At 42.5% G+C, this 26,996-nt stretch overlaps 2 protein-coding genes across 2 annotated transcripts; both read left to right on the forward strand.

Annotated features, from left to right (window-relative positions):
• Positions 1–1,116: 1,116 nt before the first annotated feature.
• On the forward strand, positions 1,117–12,681 carry LOC138961329 (G-protein coupled receptor GRL101-like). The gene is made up of 4 exons (XM_070332929.1): positions 1,117–1,128; positions 1,452–1,589; positions 4,539–4,792; positions 10,848–12,681. The coding sequence occupies exons 1-4, from the start codon at positions 1,117–1,119 to the stop codon at positions 12,679–12,681; spliced, it is 2,238 nt and encodes a 745-aa protein (XP_070189030.1).
• An 8,051-nt stretch (positions 12,682–20,732) lies between these two features.
• Positions 20,733–25,257, forward strand: LOC138961330 (uncharacterized). Its single transcript, XM_070332930.1, has 2 exons — positions 20,733–22,852; positions 23,566–25,257. Exons 1-2 carry the CDS (start codon positions 20,987–20,989, stop codon positions 25,255–25,257), a joined length of 3,558 nt encoding a protein of 1,185 aa, XP_070189031.1. The 5' UTR covers positions 20,733–20,986.
• Positions 25,258–26,996: the final 1,739 nt, after the last annotated feature.

Consider the following 26,996-nt stretch of genomic DNA (forward strand, 5'->3'; position numbering starts at 1 on the left):
CAGTGAATCTGTACTCACACATCTGCTTGAATTCTGCTAACGCTGTAGCCCTGTCTGGATTTGACCAATCCATCGATGGGTTGGGTAGACCGCCTGGTATGGGACCGCGTTCTGCCATGATAAAGCTTGCGTGACACGTGAAATGTGCTAGACGTTTGACACGTGGTTCGTGCTGCTGCCTAAAACTACGCTCTGGCGATGTCAGGGGTTTGGGAGCACATATTCACTACCCGCGCTGCCACCATGTGATGTTATTGTTTACTGTTCATGTTGTTGTATGTGTGTCATTCACTCACGCTCACTGCAGACTCAGGAGAAGTACTTCAGTTTAAACATTGTATTGATGTGTCCATCTTGCAGGAAGTACAGCCAAAAGGAAAGGGGAGATACTCTCAGTCAGCATAATATAACAGTATCCGCTATAGCTCAGAGGTACTGGGTTCCTGGTGATTCACAGGTACCATGGATATCATTACAGTTAGCATCGCATAGGCTACACTTACGTGAGCCAATAAACAACAATACATTTGTTGAGAGTTCATCACAGATTTCATGAACACATACTTTGTAAAACGCACGCCTGCAAGTGCCCGGTTGTCTGCCTACCTGCTGTATGCCTGTTTGTTTGTCTGTCTGACTGACTGACTGCCTGCCTGTCTGTCTGTCTACCTGTCCGTCCGTCCGTCCGTTCGCCCATCTGTCTGTCTGTCTATCTGTCTGTCCGCCCGTCTGTCTGACTGACTCTTTGTCTGTCTGTTTGTCTGTCTGTCTGTCCGTCTCTGTCTGTTTGTCTGTCTGTCTGACTGACTGTTTGTCTGCCTGCCTGTCCGTCCGTCCGTCCGTCCGTCCGTCCGCCTGTCTGTCTGTCTGTCTGTCTATCTGTCTGTCTGTCTGTCTGACTGTTTGTCTGACTGACTGTTTATCTGTCTGTTCGTCTCTCTGTCTGTCTGTCCCACAGGTATGACAACTTGCTGCAATGGGAGGACGGGTCCATCGCCCATTACTCACGTCACCTGGTTACCACTCGCGTGCCTGTCTGCGGGCGTGCAGGTGACCTTCTATATGACTCATATTATGTCTTCTTGATGCCTTGCGCCGAACACAATAATCTGCCTAATGCCGCGCTATGTCAGTTGACGTCATCGAGTGACGTCAGAGTGACTAAGAGGGAGACGGACAAGAAAGAAAGCACACGAGGACCAGCAAGCTTGCTGCAGAAGGCCCATTCCAAGCTTAACGTCAGAAATGTCACCGCGGATCCCTTTCCATTTCCCAGTGTTGCGTGCCCAGATCAGCACCTGACGCACGAGTTCCTCGCCTGTGACGCTCAAAGTGCGTGTTGGCTCGACTATGACGTCAGTTCCAATGACGACATTTCGAAAGAACACGGCGCTGATGAGTCGTGTACTGACTCGAACAAAACAGGTTTTCAACCTCTCTTCTTGTGCCAGAATAGTGCGAAGTGGGTTCCCTACAGCTTCGTGTGCGACCATCTGCAGGACTGCGAGGACAGCAGTGACGAAGATGTGTGTGTCTTCCCGACATGCGTTTTGTCGGATCAGTACCAGTGCGCTAACAAACAGGCGAGTGTGAGCTAATAGTACCCTTTTTTTTTGCGACTCAAATCTCGAGTACCGCTTTATCAAGGAAACAAAATCCTCTTCAGAGAAATGTTCTTCGGTTTCCTCCTTCCCAAGACAATCATACTCATCAGCTCTGCGCTCAGTACACGGAATATTAAACTGCAGATTTTCAACTTAAGGGCACAGTCAGCCTTCACAGACACTGTCAGGCTTTTACACACAGTACAAACACGTACCCTTTCGTTTAAACACTCACCGCTTGAGAACATCCTAGGTGCCCTACGTAAAGAGCGAGCAATTTTCAAAGAATTTATTTTTGCGTGGCCAGCCAGACGCCGCGTTTTGGCGCTAGACCTACCTTTTAAAATCTAAATAATAAATTGACAGCTTGTTACACAAACATTCTTAAACCATAAAAGAATTTTTTTCTCATCAAAACAAGATCAGTACAACTCGAAGTTTTGAAAGTTTAAAAAAAGATAGCCCGGAAGTGTGTCCCGCAAAACGTGGTTCTCGTAGCTGACGAATGTTCTGCATGTCGCCAATTTCTTTGAACCGTCAACCGCCACCGCTCGCTTCGTGTGACTCGCAGCCGTTTGTTGCGTTTTAGATTCAGAGGTGCACAATAACGTGCTATTGCAGTCGCATTGAAATCCCAAACTGACTACTAAATTGTGAGAAGAAAAAAAAAGGAAAGTGGATCACACGGGTTCACGATGGCTCAGGGGTTAGATAAACCACGAAAACAGGCGTGTGGTTTACGCGAGCTAAATAGCCATCAAACGAACTGTGTCATTGTATGCTATTAAATGCAATTGCAAGTGTGTTCAATAAGGTTAGAACTGCTTTTTTCATGAGAAGAGTTAAATCGTTCTGTAAACCATTTGAGACGGACTGGGGCTTTAGCCTTTAATGCGAAAGAGGAAGAGAGAAGAGAAATTAAACAAGTCTCATAATGAACAAGAGGCGAAGCCTTCAAGGCTCACGTAAGAAATCGACAAACAGTACCACAAACTCAATCACTCCGTCACAAATACACACACACAGTAAGCATAGATACAGTGCAAGAGTGGGAGACGCTAGATCTAGATCTGTCTGTCTGTAGCCTACTTACGGGGACACGACTGCCACTGAGATCGACACTGCCCTTTCGACAGCGCTTCCTCGCGCAGACACTGAAAAGACGATGTGCAGATCAACCTGTAGGAAATCTCCTTTGGTATCTTCTTTATCTATTTTTTCTGGAGCCGCTACGAAACCGAACAATGTGAAATCGTCTTCTTCGAATCGGCGAATGCAGCTCGGTTAGAACTGAGAAGTGAATCTATACCACAATGCTTCACGCGTACTGACCTAACCTTGACCCCTGATCTGGTCTACATACCACACACTACACAAACCTGTCACCTGTTTTTACCCCCCCCCCCCCCCCCCAAAAAAAAACACCCCACCACCACCCGTTTTCTTTGGATACACACTTTATCTACATACGTACCGACGAAATGTTGATCATTGCTTCAATACTTTGAAGCTGTTGCTTGGATAATCACTCGGTAAAATTAGTATTTCGGTGTTCAGTCAAATGTTAAAGTTTCTATCACACACGCACGCACACACACACGCACGCACGCACGCACAGACAGACAGAAGCTAGCATCGCATAGGCTACACTTACGTGAGCCAAAAATTAGTCAATCGGTCAAACAGCAAAGTTTTTGTTTCACCAAGACCAGTAACTTCTTAGTTGGTTTAATACCCTCCGCCGAGACAAAGCTGATTCAGTTGTCTTGAAAATGAAAGCCAATAAAACCTAATTTTCATAAAACAAATTGTTCAGGATTTTTGATCACGTTTTCAATCAAAACAAAACATAATGTATATATTTTCGAATTTAGCAAATTATAAATAAATCAATGCAAGTATGTTTGCATTTGTAGTTGCGATTATGATTTCAAGTCATGTTTAATTGACAAATTTGTTAAGTAGTTTTTAAGCCTTGATTGGAATTACTCGGTCATATACCTGATCAAGTTACACAACCCTCGTTTATCTGATTCTTGGCATATTCGAAAGTCGCTATCATAAAGTCTGTCCGGTAGATTTCTTTACAAACAATTGTCCACACTTTGAACACTATTTGAAATACTCAAGGCAACGTGTTAGCAACATACTCAAGGCAACGTGTTAGCAACATACTCAAGGCAACGTGTTAGCAACATACTCAAGGCAACGTGTTAGCAACATACTCAAGGCAACGTGTTAGCAACATACTCAAGGCAACGTGTTAGCAACATACTCAAGGCAACGTGTTAGCAACATACTCAAGGCAACGTGTTAGCAACATACTCAAGGCAACGTGTTAGCAACATACTCAAGGCAACGTGTTAGCAACATACTCAAGGCAACGTGTTAGCAACATACTCAAGGCAACGTGTTAGCAACATACTCAAGGCAACGTGTTAGCAACATACTCAAGGCAACGTGTTAGCAACATACTCAAGGCAACGTGTTAGCAACATACTCAAGACGTTGGTATTTGGGCCCCACGGTGTCAGATGTGTTTACATTTAAAAACGACCATCGGGCCCTCCCTTTTGTTCAACATATTGCACTAATCCGATATTTGATTTGTTGTTGCAGTTGTTGTTGTTGTTATTGTTGTTGTTGTTGTTGTGTTGTTGTTGTTGTTGTGTGCTGTTGTTGTTGTTGTTGTTGTTTTTGTTGTTGTTGGTGGTGGTGTTGTTGTTGTTGTTGTTGTGTGTGCGCGAGTGCGTACGTGCGTGCTTGCGTGAGTGCTTGCGTGCGTGTTTTTGCGTGCGTGCGAGCGTGCGTGCGTGTTAGCGTGCGTGCGTGTGTGTGTGTGTGTGTGTGTGTGTGTGTGTGTGATTGATGTCTGTTTCTTTGTTGTTATTGTTGTGGATTTGTGTTCCTATAAGTGTGAACCTTTCATTGCAGTGCGTGCCCCTCAACCAGCGCTGTGACGAGATTGTCCAGTGTCTTGACGAGTCGGACGAGGCGGACTGTCAGAAAAACGTCAAGCTCTTTCAGTCCATTTTCCTGCCACCGCCTCCTCGCCTGGTCAATTTCGACGGCCGGGGGAATGTTGAGTACTCTCCGCTGGACATGGAGAGGGCGGATGGTGGCCCGGTGTGTCCAGACACACACCTGTTTTGCCCCGGGGATGGCTACTGTGTGCCTGTGTATGTCAGGTAGGGTGCAGCTGTCGGCTTTATTTTCTTGACATCCCAAGCTAGGTCACAATAGACGAACTCCGGTAATAACTTTAGTAGGTTCTGTGTGGCTTGTGAAAGAGTGAATGTTTTTGGCTCACGTAAGTAAGTGTAGCCTGTATGCGATGCTAACTTTTGTCTGTCTGTGCGTGCGTGCGTGCGTGCGTGCGTGCGTGCGTGCGTGCGTGCGTATGTAAGTGTGTATGTCTGTGGTAGAAACTTTAACATTTGAAGACGTCACATTACATTGACGTCACATTATGACGTAAGAGGGTTAGACGTCACGCGAAGGAATTACTGAAAGTCTCGGTCATTGTTATTTTGAGCGGGCCGAGACTAGCAGGCGTGTCCCTGTAAGTAGGCTACATGCAGACAGACAGATCTAGCTCTAGTGTCTCGCTTTCTTGCACAGTTTCACCTATGCTCTTTCTGTGTGTGTGTGTATGTGTGACGGAGTGATTGAGTTTGTGTTACTGTTTGTCGATTTCTTACGTGAGCCTTGAAGGCTTCGCCTCTGCTTTTAGTATAGTAATGCAAGCTTTCAACACTAGCTCCTTTTCGACGTGTTTCAGACACACCCCTCGCAAGTGACTGGCCTATAATGTCACGTGGGAAAGTTTGCCTCACTAAAAGCAAGAGTATTCACTCTTTCACAACCCATCCAAACCCGACAGAGTTATTTCCGACCATCGGCTGTTTGTTACTACTAAGCTACCACTGAGGTTACATTCGCTGTGAAATTGCAACCGTGGTCCAACGGTTATTTTACGATTAGCAAACCAACCAGCGTAGCTTTAAGGCAAGACGGTCATTGTCTTTTATGTATCATTTTTTGCGACGAGTAGGTTGGATTTTGCGAAAAACTCTTTTCCGCGCTGATTCCATTTGCGTCGATTGACTGCGCATGCGACAAGCCATTTGGTATATAGACCTGCGACAGTCAAATAGTTTGTAACCAGCCCTGCGGAGGCCGGGTAACGTCTTACTAGAAGAGATGAGCGGAGTTAGTATTCCTAACTACAATTAGTGTCAGTCTGTGTCTGTGTGTCTGACTCTCTCCTTTCACTCAGCCCCTTGCCTGCCACACTAGCTACCAGATACGTACTCAGGTAGGAACCAAAAAATCAATACTCGAACATGGGAGACAACCGCTGTATATTGCTCTTTAAGTTGGAGCATGATGATTTCCTCCCTTGAAGGCCATTTTCTAAGTCCTGGTGTGATTGTCATACGATGTGTGTTATGTGTTTCTGTTTGTTTTAGAAGTACATGTAAATTCTTCCGGCAGGGTCAAAATAAAAATATTTACTTGCACATGTTTGTAGCTCTCTTTGTTGTTGTTGTTTGTTTGTTTGCTGTTTGTTTGTTGTTTGTTTGTTTGTTGTTTGTTTGTTTGTTTGTTGTTTGTTTGTATGTTTGTTTGTTTGTTTGTTTGTTTCTTGTTTGTTTGTTGTTTGTTTGTTTAATGTTTGTTTGTTTGTTGTTTGTTTGTTTGTTGTTTGTTTGTTTGTTGTTTGTTTGTTGTTTGTTTGTTGTGTGTTTGTTTGTTGTTTAGTTGGTGGTTGTTTGATGTGTTTGTTTGCTTTTTGTTTGTTTGTTGTTTGTTTGTTTGTTGTTTGTTTGTTTGTTTGATGTTTGTTTGTTTGTTGTTTGTTTGTTTGTTGTTTTTTGTTTGTTTTTTTGTTTGTTTGATGGTTTGTTGTTTGTTTGTTGTTTGTTTGTTAATTGTTTGTTTGTTTGTTGTTTGGTGTTTGTTTGTTGTTTGTTTGTTTGTTTTTTGTTTGTTTGTTGTTTGTTGTTTGCTTGTTTGTTTGTTTGTTGTTTGTTTGTTTGGCTGTTGTTTGTTTGGTTGTGTGTTTGTTGGCTGTTTGTTTGATGTTTGTTGGTTTGTTGTTTGTTTGTTTGTTTGTTGTTGTTTGTTTGTTGGTTTGTTTGTTGTTGTTTGTTTGTTGTTGTTTGTTGTTGTTTTGTTTGTTGTTGTTGTTTGTGGTTGTTGTTTGTTGTTGTTTGTGGTTGTTGTTTGTGGTTGTTGTTGTTGTGTGTTGTTGTTTGTTGGTGTTGTTGTTGTTTGTTTGTTGTTTGTTTGTTGTTTGTTTGTTTGGCTGTTGTTTGTTTGGTTGTGTGTTTGTTGGCTGTTTGTTTGATGTTTGTTGGTTTGTTGGTTGTTTGTTTGTTTGTTGTTGTTTGTTTGTTGTTGTTTGTTTGTTTGTTGTTGTTTGTTTGTTGTTGTTGTTTGTTTGTTGTTTTTTGTTTGTTGTTGTTTGTTTGTTGTTGTTTGTTTAATGTTGTTTGTTTGTTGTTGTTTGTTGTCGTTTGTTTTATTGTTGTTTGTTTGTTGTTTGTTTGTTGTTGTTTGTTTGTTGTTGTTTGTTGTTGTTTGTTTGTTGTTATTTGTTTGTTGTTGTGTTGTTTGTTGTTGTTGTTTGTTGTTGTTTGTGGTTGTTTTTTGTTGTTGTTGTTTGTGGTTGTTGTTTGTGGTTGTTGTTGTTGTGTGTTGTTGTTTGTTGGTGTTGTTGTTGTCTGTTGTTGTTGTTGTTGTTGTGTTGTTGTTGTTGTTGTTGTTGCTGTTGGTTGTTTGTTGTTGGCGTTTGTTGTTGTTGTTGTTTGTTTGTTGTTTGTTTGTTTGTTGGTTTGTTTGTTGTTGTTTGTTCCATCGCGATATAACCTTGAATGGTTGAAAACGACGTTAAACACCAAATAAATAAAAAGAAAGAATGTTGTTTGTTGTTGTTTGTTTGTTGTTGTTTGTTTTGTTGTTGTTTGTTGTTGTTTGTTTGTTGTTGTTTGTTTGTTGTTGTTTGTTTGTTTGTTTGTTTGTTGTTGTTGTTTGTTTGTTTGTTGTTGTTTGTTTGTTGTTGTTTGTTTGTTGTTGTTGTTGTTTGTTTCTGTTGTTTGTTGTTGTTGTTTGTTGTTGTTGTTGTTTTGTTTGTTGTTGTTGTCTGTTGCTGTTGTTTGTTGTTGTTGTTGTTTGTTGTTGTTTGTGGTTGTTGTTGTCATACGATGTGTGTTATGTGTTTCTGTTTGTTTTAGAAGTACATGTAAATTCTTCCGGCACTGAAGGGGTCAAAATAAAAAGCTTTACTTGCACAGGTTTGTAGCTCTTTTTGTTGTTGTTGTTTGTTTGTTGTTTGTTTGTTTGTTTTGTTGTTGTTGTTGTTTGTTTGTTGTTTTTTTGTTTGTTGTTGTTTTGTTTGTTGCTGTTGTTGTTGTTGTTGTTGTTTCTTGTTGTTGTTGTTTGTTTGTTTGTTGTTTGTTTGTTTGTTGTTTGTTTCTTGTTTGTGTATTTGTTTGTTGTTTGTTTGTTGTTTGTTTGATGTTTGTTTGTTTGTTGTTTGTTTGTTTGATGTTTGTTTGTTGTTTAGTTGGTGGTTGTTTGTTGTTTGTTTGTTTGCTTTTTGTTTGTTTGTTGTTTGTTTGTTTGTTTGTTTGTTTGATGTTTGTTTGTTTGTTGTTTGTTTGTTTGATGGTTTGTTGTTTGTTTGTTTGTTGTTTTTTGTTTCTTGTTTTTTTGTTTGTTTGTTGTTTGTTTGTTTGATGGTTTGTTTGTTGTTTGTATGTTTGTTTGTTTGTTTGGTTGGTTGTTGTTTGTTTGGGTGTTTGTTTGTTGGCTGTTTGTTTGTTGTTTGTTGCTTGTTGGTTGGTTGGTTGTTTGTTTGTTTGTTGTTGTTTGTTTGTTGTTGTTTGTTTGTTGTTTGTTTGTTGTTGTTCGTTTGTTGTTGTTTATTTGTTGTTGTTTGTTTAATGTTGTTTGTTGTTGTTTGTTTTGTTGTTGTTGTTTGTTTGTTGTTGTTGTGTGTTTGTTTGTTGATGTTTGTTGTTGTTTGTTTGTTTGTTTGTTGTTGTTTGTTGTTGTTTGTTTGTAGTTGTTTGTTTTGTTGTTGTTGTTGTTGTTTGTTTGTTGATGTTTGTTTGTTTGTTGTTGTTTGTTGTTGTTTGTTTGTTGTTGTTTGTTTGTTGTTTTGTTTGTTGTTGTTGTTGTTGTTGTTTGTTGTTGTTTGTGGTTGTTGTCATACGATGTGTGTTATGTGTTTGTGTTTGTTTTAGAAGTACATGTAAATTCTTCCGGCACTGAAGGGGTCAAAATAAAAAGATTTACTTGCACATGTTTGCAGCTCTCTTTGTTTGTTGTTTGTTTGTTTGTTTGTTGTTTGTTTGTTTCTTGTTTGTTTGTTTGTTGTTTGTTTGCTTTTTGCTTGTTAGTTGTTTGTTTGTTGTTTAGTTGGTGGTTGTTTGTTGTTTGTTTGTTTGCTTTCTGTTTGTTTGTTGTTTGTTTGTTTGTTGTTTGTTTGTTTGATGTTTGTTTGTTTGTTGTTTGTTTATTTGTTTGTTGTTTGTTTGTTTGTTTGTTGTTTTTTGTTTGTTGTTTGTTTTTTTGTTTGTTGTTTGTTTGTTTGATGGTTTGTTGTTTGTTTGTTAGTTGTTTGTTTGTTAGTTGTTTGTTTGTTTGGTGTTTGTTTGTTGTTTGTTTGTTGTTTCTTGTTTGTTTGTTGTTTGTTTGTTTGGCTGTTGTTTGTTTGGTTGTGTGTTTGTTGGCGGTTTGTTTGATGTTTGTTGTTTGTTTGTTGTTTGTTTGTTGTTTGTTTGTTTGTTGTTGTTTGTTTGTTTGTTGTTTGTTTGTTTGTTGTTGTTTGTTTGTTTGTTGGTTTGTTTGTTGTTGTTTTGTTTGTTGTTGTTGTTTGTTGTTGTTGTTGTTTGTTTGTTTGTTGTTTGTTTGTTGTTGTTTGTTTGTTTGTTGGTTTGTTTGTTGTTGTTTGTTGTTGGTTGTTGTTTGTGGTTGTTGTGTGTTGTTGTTTGTTGGTGTTGTTGTTTTGTTTGTTGTTGTTTGTTGTTGTTGTTGTTTGTTGCTGTTTGTTGCTGTTGTTGTTGTTGTTTGTTGTTGTTGTTTGTTGTTGTTTGTGGTTGTTGTTTGTTGTTGTCATACGATGTGTGTTATGTGTTTCTGTTTGTTTTAGAAGTACATGTAAATTCTTCTGGCACTGAAGGGGTCAAAATAAAAAAAATTTACTTGCACATGTTTGTTTGTTTGTTTGTTTGTTTGTTTGTTTGTTTGTTTTTTGCTTGTTTGTTGCTGTGATATATTGTATGCTATGATATTTTGCAATGATGTTTAGCCATAGTTCGTTATACGCGTAGGTGTGCGAGAATATGTAAGCGCAGTGCTTTAAAGATGTCCATGTGTGAACGTGTACGTGGGCGTAGTCGAATGTCCATGTGGGAGTGGAGCATATAAGAATGCCCATGTGTGAATGTGTAAGTGGAGCGTATAAGAATGTGTAAGTGGAGCGTGGTCGAATGTCCATGTGTGAATGGGTAAGTTGAGCGTATAAGAATGTCCATGTGTGCGATGTGTAAGTGAGACATGGATGTGTTCATGTCTGAATGCGTAAGAACAATGCAAGGAATGTCCAGAGAGGTATGTGGGAGGTGTTTCTATAACCTGCCCTGTTATATAGTGCTATATGTTTTATGTAAAATCAATGTCTTGTTTGTACTATTGTTATGTACCACGCCTGAATTTCTCTATGAGATAATAAAGTATTCTTATTCTTATTCTTATTCTTATGAATACATGAACAAAATGAATTAACAAGGAGGTAAAGAAATAAATCAATTAGCACCGTTTATCAGAACAAGAGCTGGTCCGTATTATGCAGTGGTCCATATTAGGCAACCTTCCCCTATTTCATGTACGATGTATTGGACACGTGTTACCTTCCATGGCACGCAATGGGTATGGTATGGTGGATCGGTTTAGGTGAAATACCATTGTAAGGTATGATATCGGTTGAGTTGTTCTGATATCGCGTTGGATTGATTTATGCTACAGTGGGCTTGGCTATGCTGGGATAGACTAGGTCATGCTTCGCCAAAATATGATACGGGTTGGGTTGCTTTTGGGTATCCTATAAGTTTTGATAATCTTTGGTAGGATAGGGTGGGGTAGGGCAAGGCAAGGTAGGGTAGGCAACAGTACAATATCATGAAAAGATCACATACATATGGGTCTAGTTAATAGAATTCTGTATCTTGGCAGGTGTAACGGAGTCAATGACTGCCCGGGGAAGGAGGACGAAGCAGAATGTGACACCTACACCTGTCCAGGTCTCTACCGCTGTCGTGGTCTTGTGACCACCTGTGTGCATCCTGACCACCTGTGTGACGGCTGGCCGCAGTGTCCACAATTAGATGATGAACGATTCTGCAACATCACCTGTCCCCATAACTGCTCCTGCCTGGGCCACGCTTTCACCTGCAGTGGGGATTTCCAGGTGGAACTGTTCTTTGATCTCCGTTACCTGGATGTCCGTGGCACTGGGTTGTTACCTGAACGTATCGGCGAGAAACCCATGCTGATTCATCTCAGTATGGCCAGGTGTGAGTTGAAGCAGGTGGGGAACTTGAGGTTGCCCAACTTGCGCAGTTTAGATGTGAGTGACAATCGCATCACTTCTTTCTCAGCTTCTGATCTGAGCGGACTGACAAACCTGCAGAATCTGTCAATGGCTAGAAATCCTCTATCGGGAATGTTCACCGGTAACTTTTCTTTGATTTCTCCCGTGAACGAAGTCCTCCTGCAGATCGATTTGTCTGGTGTGAAATTTGAAGAGCTGGATGTGCGTAGCTCTCTGCCTTTTCCCAGGCTTCGCAGCCTCAACCTGACCAATAGCGGCGTGACACGTGTCATCGGTGACGGCTTCCGGTCGATGACGTCACTCGCCGTCCTTGACCTTCGAGGATGTCATGTGACAGACTTTCCGAGAGACATATTCGAGGGTCTGGGAAATTTGAGGCAGGTGTTTGCTGACAACTTCAAACTGTGCTGCCCTGCCACGCTGCCTGCGGGTTTCAACCCTGAGAACTGTCGGGCACCTTTCAACGAGGTGTCTTCGTGCGATGCTTTGCTCCGCTCCGATTTCTACCGTGTCTTTCTCTCTGTGCTGGCTGCCCTAGCTCTCATCAGTAACCTGGGTTGTTTCTGTCTGCGTGTCTTCGCCCTGACAGGCCGAGGCAAAAAGAGCGGGTTCAACGTGTTTGTGACTCACCTGTGCGTGTCAGACTTCGTGATGGGCGTGTACCTGGTGATGATCGGCGTGGCGGACCGCATGTACCTAGGCAGCTACCTGTGGGAGGACACGGCGTGGAAGAACAGCGCGGGGTGCAAGGTGGCCGGCCTTTTGTCCCTGCTGTCCAGCGAGGTGTCGGCCCTCCTCATCTGCCTCATCACGCTGGACAGGTTCCTGGCGATCCGTTTCCCTTTCAGCCGGCTTCGCTTCTCTCCCTTCTCTGCTCAGGTGGCCTGCCTGCTCACCTGGCTGGCGGGTGTCGTCCTGGTGACCGTTCCCCTCCTGCCTGCCACCTCCCACTGGCGGTTCTACAGCCAGACAGGCATCTGCATCTCGCTGCCCGTCACCCGCAATGAATACCCAGGCGAGCACTACGCCTTCGGGGTGATGATCCTTCTCAACCTCGTGGTGTTCCTGCTGATCGCTGTTGGCCAGATCTCCGTCTACACGGCCATGACCGGAAACTCCATCACCTCCACGGACACGGGCCGGAGGTCCAGGGATCTGATCGTGGCCCGACGACTCCTCACCGTGGTGGTGTCGGACTTCCTCTGCTGGTTCCCCATCGGTCTGCTGGGCGTGCTGTCGACTAGCGGCGTGCCCATTGCCGGCGAGGTCAACGTTGGCATGGCCATCCTGGTGCTGCCGCTGAACTCGGCGCTCAACCCCTTCCTCTACACGCTCAACATGATCCAGGAGAAGAGGCGGAAAGCCAGGGAGGAGAAGCTGCTGAAGTTCATCTTGGAGCGCAGGAAGAGGGAGCTGGTGGAGGGGGCGGGAGGGACGGACATGGAAATGTTGTGAGAGGTTTTTTTTAAACACACAGTGATGATAACACACCGTAAAAGGAAGCTAAGGCAAGTTCAGTGTCACAACCCGAGTTTTTAGAGATGCAGAAGAAGCTAAAATAGAATGTTGTACATGGACGAAATGATGTAATTGTTATATTTTGGAGTGTATATAATAATTGTGCTATTTGCCACACAGATTATTGGAGTCCAAACATTATTGTGGAATGTATGCGGGTTGGTTTGAGGTGCGTTATGCCTGTAACATCGCATATGTTTGCAAGGTTGTGTCCGAATCGTGGAACGGGCTATAGTCACCCGGTAACGCGCGGTGAACAAACTAGGTCAAGCTGCAGAAAACAAAAGTTTGTTAATATGTGTTGGGCACAGTCCCAATAAACATGCCAGAACTGGGCCATTGATGGCTTTTTGATGGCAATGCCAGTTGCCAGAACTACTGCCATCAAAGGCCCATTGATGGCCCAATGCTGGCATATTACCCGTATGCACATTGGCAAATTGATGGGCCATCACTGGCAAGCCATCATTTTGCCAGCAAAAACCCATCATTTATTTGCTGGCTTTTTGATGGCTTGCCATCAATTTGCCAGAATTTTGCCAGCAATTTGCCAGCAAAAACCCATCATTTATTTGCTGGCTTTTTGATGGCTTGCCATCATTTTGCCAGAATTTTGCCAGCAAAAACCCATCATTTATTTGATGGCTTATTGATGGCTTGCCATCAAAAACCCAGCATTTTGCCAGCATTTCGCCAGCATTTTGCAGGTTTTTAGTTCCATATAAAAAAAACTTTTTTCCATATATTTTCCGTTAATGGCCCTTTACCTGCTGAAATTACCGGGCCAGTTGTGGCCCGGAAAAATGCCATATTTCTGTCTTTACCATTGCCAGCAAAATGCCAATAAGTTGCAGGAAATATACCAATTCCACTGATTCGGATAGAATGACGGCTCTATTCATGTACTCGATCTGCACAGTCTTGTTAGCCCATAGATGGTTGTTAGAAGTCTATAAATATGCTTTGTTTTGTCATTTTTGACTCACATGCGAAGCAAAAGTGAGTCTATGTACTCACCCGAGTCGTCCGTCCGTCCGTCCGTCCGGACGTCCGTCCGGAAAACTTTAACGTTGGATATTTCTTGGACACTATTCAGTCTATCAGTACCAAATTTGGCAAGATGGTGTATGATGACAAGGCCCCAAAAAACATACATAGCATCTTGACCTTGCTTCAAGGTCAAGGTCGCAGGGGCCATAAATGGTGCCTAAAAAACAGCTTTTTGACTCACATGCGAAGCAAAAGTGAGTCTATGTACTCACCCGAGTCGTCCGTCCGTCCGTCCGTCCGTCCGAAAACTTTAACGTTGGATATTTCTTGGACACTATTCAGTCTATCAGTACCAAATTTGGCAAGATGGTGTATGATGACAAGGCCCCAAAAAGCATACATAGCATCTTGACCTTGCTTCAAGGTCAAGGTCGCAGGGGCCATAAATGTTGCCTAAAAAACAGCTATTTTTCACATTTTTCCCATTTTCTCTGAAGTTTTTGAGATTCAATACCTCACCTATATATGATATATAGGGCAAAGTAAGCCCCATCTTTTGATACCAGTTTGGTTTACCTTGCTTCAAGGTCAAGGTCACAGGAGCTCTTCAAAGTTGGATTGTATACATATTTTGAAGTGACCTTGACCCTGAACTATGGAAGATAACTGTTTCAAACTTAAAAATTATGTGGGGCACATGTTATGCTTTCATCATGAGACACATTTGGTCACATATGATCAAGGTCAAGGTCACTTTGACCCTTATGAAATGTGACCAAAATAAGGTAGTGAACCACTAAAAGTGACCATATCTCATGGTAGAAAGAGCCAATAAGCACCATTGTACTTCCTATGTCTTGAATTAACAACTTTGTGTTGCATGACCTTGGATGACCTTGACCTTGGGTCACATGTATTTTGGTAGGAAAAATGTGTAAAGCATGTGAGTCGTATGGGCTTTGCCCTTCTTGTTTTTAAACATTTTTCCCATTTTCTCTGAAGTTTTTGAGATTCAATACCTCACCTATATATGATATATAGGGCAAAGTAAGCCCCATCTTTTGATACCAGTTTGGTTTACCTTGCTTCAAGGTCAAGGTCACAGGAGCTCTTCAAAGTTGGATTGTATACATATTTTGAAGTGACCTTGACCCTGAACTATGGAAGATAACTGTTTCAAACTTAAAAATTATGTGGGGCACATGTTATGCTTTCATCATGAGACACATTTGGTCACATATGATCAAGGTCAAGGTCACTTTGACCCTTATGAAATGTGACCAAAATAAGGTAGTGAACCACTAAAAGTGACCATATCTCATGGTAGAAAGAGCCAATAAGCACCATTGTACTTCCTATGTCTTGAATTAACAGCTTTGTGTTGCATGACCTTGACCTTGGGTCAAGGTCACATGTATTTTGGTAGGAAAAATGTGTAAAGCAGTTCTTAGTGTATGATGTCATTGCTAGGTCAAGGTCAAGCATGTGAGTCGTATGGGCTTTGCCCTTCTTGTTTACTGTGAATGTAATAACAATAACAAAACACAGCACATCAATGGACTTTTCAACCCATGCTGGCGGCAAGACGTGCGCAAATAAAGCAAAGGGCAATGCTGTCAAGCTGTACATTAGCAATATGCATATGCGTAATTATGAAATTCATCAGTAAAATGCAATTGAAATGCTAATCACATTTGTCGTGTAACTTATCTGGCAAGTAAAGGCAGTGGTTTTGACAGAATATCGTCATCAACGCAGTTATAGCGGGCACAACAACAATACAGTAATATAGATTAAAAACAAAACAAATGTAAAGCTTCCAAACAGCAACGACTCATTACCGAAACATTACAGAAACGTACGCTTTGTTTTCAGTTGCTCACTGTTTTATCCCAGCGAAGCTGGAGGTATCCCGTGAACGCTATACTGTAATCGACTTGAGAAATGTGCATACCGAATAATACAGCATGACTTCCCTTCTTTGTCTCTGTTAATCCAGGGAGAAAATATCCAGCGATATTTCTCCGTAGGCCTAAAGTTCGGCCATGACCTAGGCAAAATAACTTGCGCAGCCGCAGAAACAAGAAAATGGAAATCTTATGAAGCCGTCATCAACACGAACACAATGATTGCAGAAGCAAACTCTGTACCTACACGACCGAGACACAAGACTGATTATTTCACAGCTGCAAAGGGTAAGCTTACTCACGTCAGGTCTTCACTGACAAGCTAGGAACAGACGGAAAATTCCAAACAAAAGTAAATGACGTCAAAGTCTCTTTCGCTTTGCGTGTAACTTTGTCATGACGTCTTTTTGTGACGACAGTATACGCGACAATTTGTTCGCTTCCGGTGTCATTTTAGACTGAAAAGCAACTCAAAAGAAGGAGCTAAGCCTGTGTCCTGAAACAGCTGAAACACTCTTTTGGATTGCCGTTTCAATGTTAACCAAAATGTAAAAGAAGAAAAACAAGGTTCAGTTGCGAACTGACAGCGGATTGAGCATTTATTCCTGTTGATGAAGGTACGCTTGAAGCTTTATTCTCTCCGTCAACCAACAAGACTAGATTTGTAGCAGACGAAAAACAAAGTGTGCGTTTTTCCTGTCTTGTGAAGGCGATTATGTCGTTATAAGTTATCTGTACGTTGTGAAGACATTTCAAAACAAAATTTAGCTTTGATGCGTCACGGGATATAAGCTTATACGTTTTCCTCCATGGAATTGGGTTTTTTCGTCTCGGCAGGGTGAATGAATTCATGATGTCTTTTCCGGAACTGGACAAAACTGGCCGTGCCAAGACTGAAACAAAATATAGTTCTACAACTTCTAGGCTTGGGTTGATTGCCCATGGTGAATTTCCAATGATTTGTTTCCACATCCCATGACAAATTCTCTTTACTTTGGTCATGCCATATATACGTTACAGCTCCGTCCATCCATGGTATCGCGTGATATTTTGTCTCGACGGGGTGAAAGAATATAATGACGTCACTCTCGGCAGAGCCTCGAGTGACGTCATCATATTCATTGACCCAGTCTCGACAAAATATCAGACGATACCATGGATGGACGGAGCTGTAACTTATACATGATAAAGAAGGATTCTTTGTGCCCGGCTACGTGCTACAGGTGGAGATGGAAGTTCACCAAAAATTGGGACCATACTAACAAAAATACGGTGGGTGCAATAGTCGCCCCCATTTTTTCAGCAAACGCCACCCAAGGCCGTTTTGGACGGGTAGAAATTCCGTAGTTTCCAAGTCTATGGATAAAGCTCGCGTAAGAAGAATACGTCACGGTCGAAAGTCTTTGACGTCAATTAATGCATCATGACGTCATGCCTCCCTGAAGTCTTTCTCTCTCGCGCAGTGTGTGTGTTTGTGTTCATTTTGTGCACATGTGTTAGTGTTACTGTTTGTGTGTGTGTGTGTGTGTGTGTGTGTGTGTGTGTGTGTGTGTGTGTGTGCGCACGCGTGCATGAGTCTGTACTCGTATGTGTGTGGTGTGTGTGTATTTGTGTGTGTGTGTGTGTGTGTGTGTGTGTGCGCACGCGTGCATGAGTCTGTACTCGTGTGTGTGTAAATGTGTGTGAGGGTATAAGTGTATGTGTGTGCGTGTATGTGTGTTTGTTTGTAAAGGTGTGTATGTCCGTCTGTCCATATGTGCGTATGGGTGTGTGTTTTGTGTGTATGAAGTTTTTTGTGAGAGTGAGTGAGTGCGTGTTAGTGAGTGTGTGTGTGTGTGTGTGTGTGTGTGTGTGACTTGGGGTGTGTGTGTGTGTGCGTGGGTGGGTGTGTGTGTGTGTGTGTGTGTGTGTTTGAGAGAGAGAGAGTGTGTGTGTGTGAATGTGTGTGTGCATACACACACACACACAGAGGCATTCTCACAGAGAGGACGACTTCTTGTAATCTATCATATTTTCTGAACTGACTCAAATGCCAAGCAGAAGTAAGGGGTCAACGGGAATATGTATTTTGAACTAACCTGCGAAGCTTACGTTGTCTCGGATAGCTCTCTTGCGTTTCTCTCAGGAACTGAGACCCAGGCGCGCTGCATCTTATCCAGTTGGGCAGTCAGATACTTGCACAAATCTTTGTCCTGGAGTGAATATACACATACTCAATGTCAACATTCACAAGATGCAATTTGTTTGGTTACAAGTAAGCTGATGGTGTTTATGCCTATGGTGCTTTTCTTTTGACAGAGACAAAACAAACTCAATCACACAAAGAAAGGAAAAAGGCACACACACACTGTATATAAAGTGCTGTAATGAATGATATAGTTGGATCTCCATTTGAATAACAAGATGTGTTTTTATCACACAGGTCTCAGGGGAAACGGTTTGTATGATGATAGAATAATTCCCAGTTCTGAGACTTGTCATTATTTCGACAGATATGTTGGTGTTTCGAGTTACGACTACGAGTTTCCAGTTCGAGATCTGAGGGACGAGTTTTTTTTACGATCAACCCTCTAACTTCGTCCGATGTTTTCCTGATCATCAATGATGAACTTTATGTAACCGTTCGACGATAACCAGCCTGGACTACACGACGTTCCGACTGTCAACATCATCACTGCGTACTTTCAAGATGAGTGACTTTTAGAATTAGATCCAGGATATATGAACGATACAGAAATGAAGAATAACCCGGCGACCACGGAACAAGCCAGTAAATAAAAAGTTGAATCTATAAATTTACAAATACGTCTTGTGTGTTTTGTGCATGAATCTGCAATAGTGGTGTGATAGAATTTTTTTTAGAAACAAAATTCATTCTTGTTCTGATTTATAACGTAAAAGGTGAGGTTTTCGTACCCTCCGAGTACGCAACAGACCAGGATCCGCAACATTTGGGGGTACTCGTCCTAGGGATAGTTCCAAGACATTCTTGTTTTTGGGATTATTTCCAAGGACACGAGCCAAAATTCTAAATTTTTTATTTGGGTATCACATTATTGTGCAGGTTTGTCACAAAACTCATTCGGAGGTCTGGCTATGGTAATTCATTTTTGTATTTGTACATTTTGCACGACTGCATGTGCATGAATAGGTCAGTTGTATAGGTACGTTGTAACACGTAGATTTTTGTTTCACATACGAACTGTCAGTATTTGTGAATGCAATAGGTGATACCAGTAGAAGTGTATGAGTGAAAGAATTGTGATTGGTTTCCTTGGGAAAATTATCTTGGACGCGAGGTAGGTTTTCTGGAGATAGCCAATTTACGAATTCTAAAAGAAAAGGGAAACATTTTAAACCGAACTGAAACATCAACATATATTCTTTTGTGCGAAGGCACTATTCCATTTTAGTCAAGCAATACTTGAATGTAAGCGCACGCTTGGACTAAAATCGTCCATGACTTTGTATTTCTTGGTGGCATAAGAAATATAGTTGTCATAGATTAAAGTAAAGTAATTCAACTCAGGGAAGCTGAGTTTTGAATGAAGATTTACCGGAACTATTGTAAGAAGTGCAGTAGGGTCTGATGAGAGTTTTGATGATAGGTAGAGAATTAGCATGGTATTGCTGAACCTATAAAACTCGAGTTTACCTAGTAAAGCTTAACTGGATGGATAGACATATAAAAGCATTATGGTTGTTTTTGTCTAGGTTCTGAAAGTCAGAATTGTAAAATCCAGTTAGCCGATTTCCAATTTCGAAAGTCGATATTGGTTTAGTATAGTTGGGTCAATGTGACACTATACTGAGACTAGGTAAGGAAAATAATCTTGTTGTGATAGATTATTTTAGTGAAGCTGGTGTGTTTCCTGTGTCAGTAGTGACTAGGTTTTGTGCTATTGAATTAGTGTCAAGGTCACTGTCACAGGTCAGTTTTCGTCAGCCTGTTTCTTTCTGCGTGCGCCTTCCAAAGGAAGTTTATGGAAGGAAAACACGCCGCCTTTTCGTATTAGCTAAAGAAACAGGTACTACCTTGACTTTACTTTCCTTCACTCTTTCCCATGCTCTCGAAGTAGCAGAGAAAGATCAACACAGGTTTACATAATTTAATACATGGATAGTGTTAATAAAATTCTTGCAATGCAGCACACATTAATCAGGTTAGTCTATATTTTTGCTAAATATCAGTATCGTACTAAATGTATCACACACTGTTCAAGCTAGGTCATGTTACTTGGCTCACAGCACACACTGATCAAATGTCTATTGCTGCTGGATTTCAATTCTGTCATGGTAATCTAACGTGACTCCGCCGCTGCAAACGTTCTTCAAAATTTTCCTTTGGAGGACATCAAAACAAAAGGAATACACATAATGTTTATGAAGTTTTGACTTAGCTCGATGTCATTGAAAAGGTACTCGAGATGACTTGTAGCACTTGACTGGTCTAGAAGACCGCGCTCCTGGTTTGGTTCGTCACTCTTCTTCTCAAGACACCATCATCAAGTTAATAGCAGAAGTAGTCTAGTTACATCTCTCTCCACAATTACGGCAACATGAGGAAGAGGAAGATAAATGAATCATTGGACCGTGGGTTCCTGAAACAGATCAAAGGGCTATATGTGTTACCTACACAGCCTGTCTAAAAGACTTGGTTTGTTCATATTTTATTATCGTTCTCATTCTATTACTGTGTTTCGGAAAATGGGGATTTGGCAACAGCGCACATTCAAACGTACACAACTTGACAACAACACAATGTACATGACTGACACGATACACTCATCTCCGCCCAGATCCCGTGGAATGATTGTCGATGTAATAATCACAGTCACTTACCTTCAAAGAAGGGGAACGGCTTTTCCTCCAAGCGTTCTTCGCTCCATGGACTTGCGGAAAACGACCCTCTCGTGAAACGATTTTTGTTTACGTCAGTACACTTGGATACGTCACATGAATACGTCACTTGGATACGTCGTGTAATGCGCGAGTAGTCTCGGTTGCCTATTCTATTCTTGACAGGTTCGCGCCTCATAATAATAATTCATGACAGTCACTCGGAAGCCAGATTACGTTGTGGTAATTGTGTTATCAGTTGTTATAACCCTTCACAAGGAAGTTTGATATAGCAGTTAACTCGGGAGTCGAGTAGGTCTAGGTTAAAGACATAACTACTATAGTCAGTCGGTGTTCTAATCTGGTAGTGATTAGAGGTGTGCTCTTATATTCCTTACTTTTGTATACCAGGGTTACGTGTAGACAAATTAGGATTGAGGAACTGAGTCTTTAGTGTATTGTGGCAAAATAACTGAGACTAGTTGTTGCACCGACAAGTTAAGAAAATGCCGAGACGGCAGGTTATGGAGGCGGATTCTCCACTGTTGGCATTCAAGCAGGATGGGATTATCCTGGGTCTGTCAGGTATAGAGTTGGCAGACTATATCGAAAAGCGACGTCTGGAAGAGATAAATCGAGAGGAAAAGAAACTCGAAGCGGAGGAGAAACGAAGGAAAGAGGAAAGAGAGGCGGAGCAGAAAAGGGCGGATGCCGAAGAAAGAAGAAAGAGGGAAGAAAGAGAGTTCCAAGAAAAGCTAAGAAAGGAAGAAAAGGAAATGGAAGAAGAAACCAAAAGGGAGGAAAGAAGGGCGCGAGAAAAACGCGAAGAGATAGAAATGCAACAAGAATTCGAACTGAGGAAAATGCGAGAAATGGTTGACCTAGGTTTAAATCAGAATGTAAACCAAAATAACCAGTGCATGCCCAGAGAGTCAAGTAGCAAGATACATATCAATCTGCCAATTTTGGATGACAAAGATGATATAGAAGCCTACTTCAAACAGTTTGAACGCATTGCAAAACTATCAGATTGGGATGAAGATGAGTGGGCAATTCGATTGTCAGGGCAATTGCGAGGTCAAGCACGCCAGGTGTACATCGAATTGTCTGATGAGGAGTCAGTAAACTATGATGAGGTGAAAACAGCGATCTTGCAGCGTTTTCAGCTGACTGCTGAATCTTACAGGAAGAGATTCAAAGAGGTTAAGTGGGAAAAGGAAGAGAGCATCAAAGAATGCCGAAAACGCATGAAAACCTATCTAGATAGATGGAAGGAGTTGTCCGAAAAGGAAGGGAAGTCGGGTGACTTGGAGGATTTAATTCTCACAGACAAACTGTTGGATGTCCTAACTCCGGACCAAAACAGATTCGTTAGGGAAAGAAATCCAACTAACATCGATGATGTTGTGAAACATGTGCAAACATACATAGATGCACGTGATGCCGGGGGACGCATGCCACCGCGACAGTCACAGGGGGGCGAGCGTAGGTTTGACAATAAGCCGCGTAATGGACCACCTCCAACCGGGGGTAACGCACAGTCAGACAATAGGCAGCCACACAAGGGCAATAACTTTGGACAGAGGTCGGGGGGTAATCCAAACAGGCAAACAGGGAACAGACCACCACCCAACACGAAGGGGTGCTTCAGATGTGGGGGGCCGCACATGATGCGTGATTGTCCCAAAAGATTGGATGGGCCAAGACCCAGCAGTAATTATGCATCAACATTACTAGCTGCAGTTCGAACGTCAGGTGACGAGGTCACATGCCAATGTCGTAAGGGCGATGCATACGATCCAAATTGTAGAGTACAGGTTGAGGGAAAGGACGCAAGTGGTATCCGTGACACGGGCGCAACTTGTATAGTGGTGAACTCTTCACTAGTGCCGCCGGAGTGTTATACGGGCGAACACCAGAACATAACCCTAGCAGATATGCGTCAGAGAAAAATGCCGATAGCGGTTGTACAAATGGACACACCGTTTTTCTCGGGAGTCACACGCGTGTTGGTGGCAAAAGCTTTGTGTCACCAAGTTCTGATCGGTAATATCCGAAAAGATATGGATGAAAACGAGATCAGTGTACCTGTTTTTCCAATTGTGAAACGGGAGGCAGAGCCACAAATATGTGCGCCTGTACAGACTCGGAACCAGGAAAAACAGAAGGCGGAGAAAAAACCCTGGGTTCCGAAACAAATCGATCTCGGTCAGATTCGGCCAGAGGATTTGTCTAGAGAGCAAAAGACAGACCCCTCTCTAGCGAAAATCCGCGATCGGGTTGCCAAGGGGGCAAAAGACGGCACTCATTACGAGTGGAAAAAGGATATCCTTTATAGGATATACATGGACAACGGCAGTCCATGCAAACAAGTGGTTGTCCCAGAATGTTTTAGAACGGACGTTCTAAAATTAGCACACGACACACCTATGGCCGGGCATCAAGGCGTGCGTCGCACCAGAGACAGAATTTGGCGCGATTTTTATTGGCCAGGGATTTGTGGTGACGTCAAACGGTATTGCGCGTCATGTGATGCGTGTCAACGCAGCTCGCGGAAGGGGGCTACAAGGAAAGTGCCTATGAAAAGCATGCCGCTGATAGGGACACCGTTTGAACGAGTGGGAGTCGATATCGTAGGGCCCATCATACCCGCATCTAACCGAGGGCACAAATACATATTGACTATGGTAGACTACGCTACACGGTACGTAGAGGCTACGCCACTCAAAGACATTAGAACAGAAACAGTGAGTGAAGCTTTGTGGGTCATGTGGACAAAAGTGGGCATTCCTCGGGAGGTACTGACCGACAGGGGTAGCCAGTTCACAAGCGAGGTTATGGAAGAAGTAAACAAACTTCTAAACATCAAAGGCATCCATACTACGCCGTGGCATCCTCAGACAAACGGGTTGACTGAAAAATTCAACTCTACGCTCAAACACATGATGAAAAAGCTTTGCCAAGAGCAACCAAAAGACTGGGACAAGTTTCTCCCTGTGCTACTGTTCGCGTACAGGGAAGTCCCACAAGAAAGTCTGAAATTCTCACCATTTGAACTGCTGTCGAGAAGCACAATAAATTGCAGCTGACATGGAAGGGTCCGTACCCAGTGATAGAGAAAGTCGGTAGTTGCAACTACAGGGTGAAAATCAAGGGACGTGACAAGCTGCTACATGCAAATCTGCTGAAGTTGTATGTAGAACGCGAGTCAGAGTCCAAAGAGAACAGGTCCGAGCAAACCAAAGCAAAGACTATAGTGGAAGTTCCGGAAATAGTGGCGGTGGTGGTGGATGATGTGCATGATGATGAAATGGGTGAGTTGGGGATAGACCGATTTCCCATGCTTTCCCTAAAACCAAAAGAAGGTCCCAAAGATGTAAACATCAATCCAGACCTAGAACCACAGAGACAAGCAGAAATACAAGCACTTTGTGACAGGAAGGTCAAAGCACTCAAAGACATACCTGGGAAATGTGTCATCGAAGAGTGTGAGTTCAAACTGACATCACAAGAACCTGTGCATGTAAAACAGTACAAGCTACCCTTTTCACAAGTAGAAATTGTGAAGAAGGAGGTCAATGACATGCTGAAGTTAGGTGTCATAGAACCTAGCATTTCACCATACAACAGTCCGATTGTATTAGTGAAAAAGAAGGATGGGTCAATTCGATTCTGTATTGACTACAGACAGCTGAATCGTGAAGTAGTGTTCGATTCTGAGCCTATCCCAGACGTACCCTTGATCTTTGCAAAATTGCAGAAAGGGCGCTATTTGTCAAAGATTGACTTAACAAAGGGGTATTGGCAAATTCCCATCAAGGAAGAAGACAAAGAAAAAACTGCTTTTAGCACACCACTTGGGCAGTTCCAGTTCGCCTACTTACCGTTCGGAGTGAAGACAGCCAGCATGATCTTTACTCGCATGATGCGGAAGCTCTTAGAACCGCTAGGACGTGATGATGTCGAGCATTTCATAGACGACATCATTATCGCGACAGAAACGTGGGAGCAACACGTAGAGGCGGTAGAAGCAGTTCTGTCTAGGCTGGAAGAGGTATGCTTGACTGCAAAACCATCAAAGTGTTACTTTGGCTACGCAGAGCTGGACTACTTGGGACACCACGTAGGGCAAGGCATGACCAAACCAGATGACGAAAAGACCGAGAAAATCAGGAGCGCAAAAAGACCTGAAACCAAAAAGGAAGTCAGGGCTTTCTTAGGACTGGCAGGATTCTACAGAAAGTATGTCAGTGACTATGCCAATCTCAGTGCACCGCTGACGGACTTGACAAAGAAAGGTCTACCTGAAAGGGTAGTGTGGAACGAAGAGTGCGAGGAAGCCTTCACGAAGCTCAAACAAAGTCTGGTATGCAAGCCAGTGTTGCTACTGCCAGATATCGACAAACCGTACACAGTGAGGAGTGACGCGTCCGATATCGCCATAGGCGCGGTACTTCTACAGGACCAAGGTCAAGGACTTCAACCAGTGGCGTACGCGAGCAGGAAGTTGAACAAGGCAAAACGTAACTACTCGGTCATTGAGAAGGAATGTTTGGGAGTAGTATGGTCGATCAAGAAATTTGAACAATACTTGTACTCGGTACATTTCACTCTGGAGACCGACCACCAACCACTCACATACCTGCAGAAGGCCAAGACAGAGAATGGACGTCTCATGAGATGGGCACTCCAGTTACAACAGTACTCCTTTACTGTTAAAATCATCCGAGGGGTTGATAACGTTGGGGCCGACTATTTGAGTAGACTGAATAACTAGGTTTAGCTTAAACATGAATGTTTCAGCTCAAGAGGAGGGGCGTATGTTGCGAAAATGTACGCAAGCTATTCAGGTCCATACAAATACCGAGCACCGTCAGGCACCTATGGTCTATTTAATTAGGTGATGCAGCTAGTGCCTATGAATTGTCGGGAAAACCGAAGTATAATTACGTCAAAGTTTTGCTATCAGTTGACGTCATTTTGTTTGTCGTCAAGGAGTTGTCGTATTTCTTGAAGGAGTTTCCTTCAAAGCTTATTCTTTTACTTTCGATGTGATCGTCAGTTTACTTTGTTCATTAGTATTGGGAACATAAGGAGTTAAATAATAAATGAGGTTATTATTAGGTACGAAATTCTTGATCGCTATTTTGGCGAATAGACAAGAGTTTCCATTGGTCTAGGTTAGCTAACAACGCAAAGATGAGTTTCGGTTAGCGATTAAGGAGTCTGCGCAGAGAGAGAAAAGAATAACGATCGAAAAGAAAAGGCAACGGAAAGTGGAAGAGAAGGAGCGAAAGCATGAAAGGACCACAACGACACCGTTCTATGCCTATGCCTAGAAGTAAAAACCATCGCCAAGGGCGACCGAAATTGGCAAAAGCTTCCACAGCGGAGACACCCTGTATTTCACGGGGCGACCAGAGATCTGGCAGCGAGCGACAGCGGTAGCCGGTAACCGTCAGGGTGATGGAATCTTTTCTCGGTAAATATGTTTTTTAGATCCAAGTTGATTTTCCCAAGGTTACCAAGTTAATTTTTATGAGCACTGTATTGGTCACGGTATCACAAGTGTGATCAAATACCAAGATTTTATGTGATCACTGTAGATCAAACGTAATACATTGTATGAACGTTGAGCAGCATGAGGAACGAATGTGGATAATTAATTGTTTATAAAGTGCTGTAATGAATGATATAGTTGGATCTCCATTTGAATAACAAGATGTGTTTTTATCACACAGGTCTCAGGGGAAACGGTTTGTATGATGATAGAATAATTCCCAGTTCTGAGACTTGTCATTATTTCGACAGATATGTTGGTGTTTCGAGTTACGACTACGAGTTTCCAGTTCGAGATCTGAGGGACGAGTTTTTTTTACGATCAACCCTCTAACTTCGTCCGATGTTTTCCTGATCATCAATGATGAACTTTATGTAACCGTTCGACGATAACCAGCCTGGACCACACGACGTTCCGACTGTCAACATCATCACTGCGTACTTTCAAGATGAGTGACTTTTAGAATTAGATCCAGGATATATGAACGATACAGAAATGAAGAATAACCCGGCGACCACGGAACAAGCCAGTAAATAAAAAGTTGAATCTATAAATTTACAAATACGTCTTGTGTGTTTTGTGCATGAATCTGCAATAGTGGTGTGATAGAATTTTTTTTAGAAACAAAATTCATTCTTGTTCTGATTTATAACGTAAAAGGTGAGGTTTTCGTACCCTCCGAGTACGCAACAGACTAGGATCCGCAACACACACACACACACACACACACACACACACACACACACACTCGCGCGCGCGGGCGCACACACACACACACACACACACACTCACACACACACACACACACACACGCGCACGCGCGCGCACGCGCGCGCGCGCGCAGATGCTTTCTTACAGAGAGGACGACTCAAACGTCCAGCAGAAGAAAGTTGAAAAAAAGACCGACAACGGAGGAAAAGAACAAGAAGTTGCTAGATCTAACGCCGTTGCGACGA

This window comes from Littorina saxatilis, linkage group LG3 (assembly GCF_037325665.1).
Source record: "Littorina saxatilis isolate snail1 linkage group LG3, US_GU_Lsax_2.0, whole genome shotgun sequence".
In the NCBI taxonomy this organism is placed as follows: domain Eukaryota; kingdom Metazoa; phylum Mollusca; class Gastropoda; order Littorinimorpha; family Littorinidae; genus Littorina; species Littorina saxatilis.

Excerpts from the sequence above, each read along its gene's own strand:
- LOC138961330 (XM_070332930.1), top strand. The coding sequence starts at position 20,987 with ATGCCGAGACGGCAGGTTATGGAGGCGGATTCTCCACTGTTGGCATTC. Across the intron at positions 22,853-23,565 it reads ACGGCAGTCCATGCAAACAA|CTGACATGGAAGGGTCCGTA; the intron begins GTGGTTGTCCCA and ends AATAAATTGCAG.
- LOC138961329 (XM_070332929.1), top strand. Across the intron at positions 1,590-4,538 it reads GCGCTAACAAACAGGCGAGT|TGCGTGCCCCTCAACCAGCG; the intron begins GTGAGCTAATAG and ends CTTTCATTGCAG. Across the intron at positions 4,793-10,847 it reads TGTGTGCCTGTGTATGTCAG|GTGTAACGGAGTCAATGACT; the intron begins GTAGGGTGCAGC and ends GTATCTTGGCAG.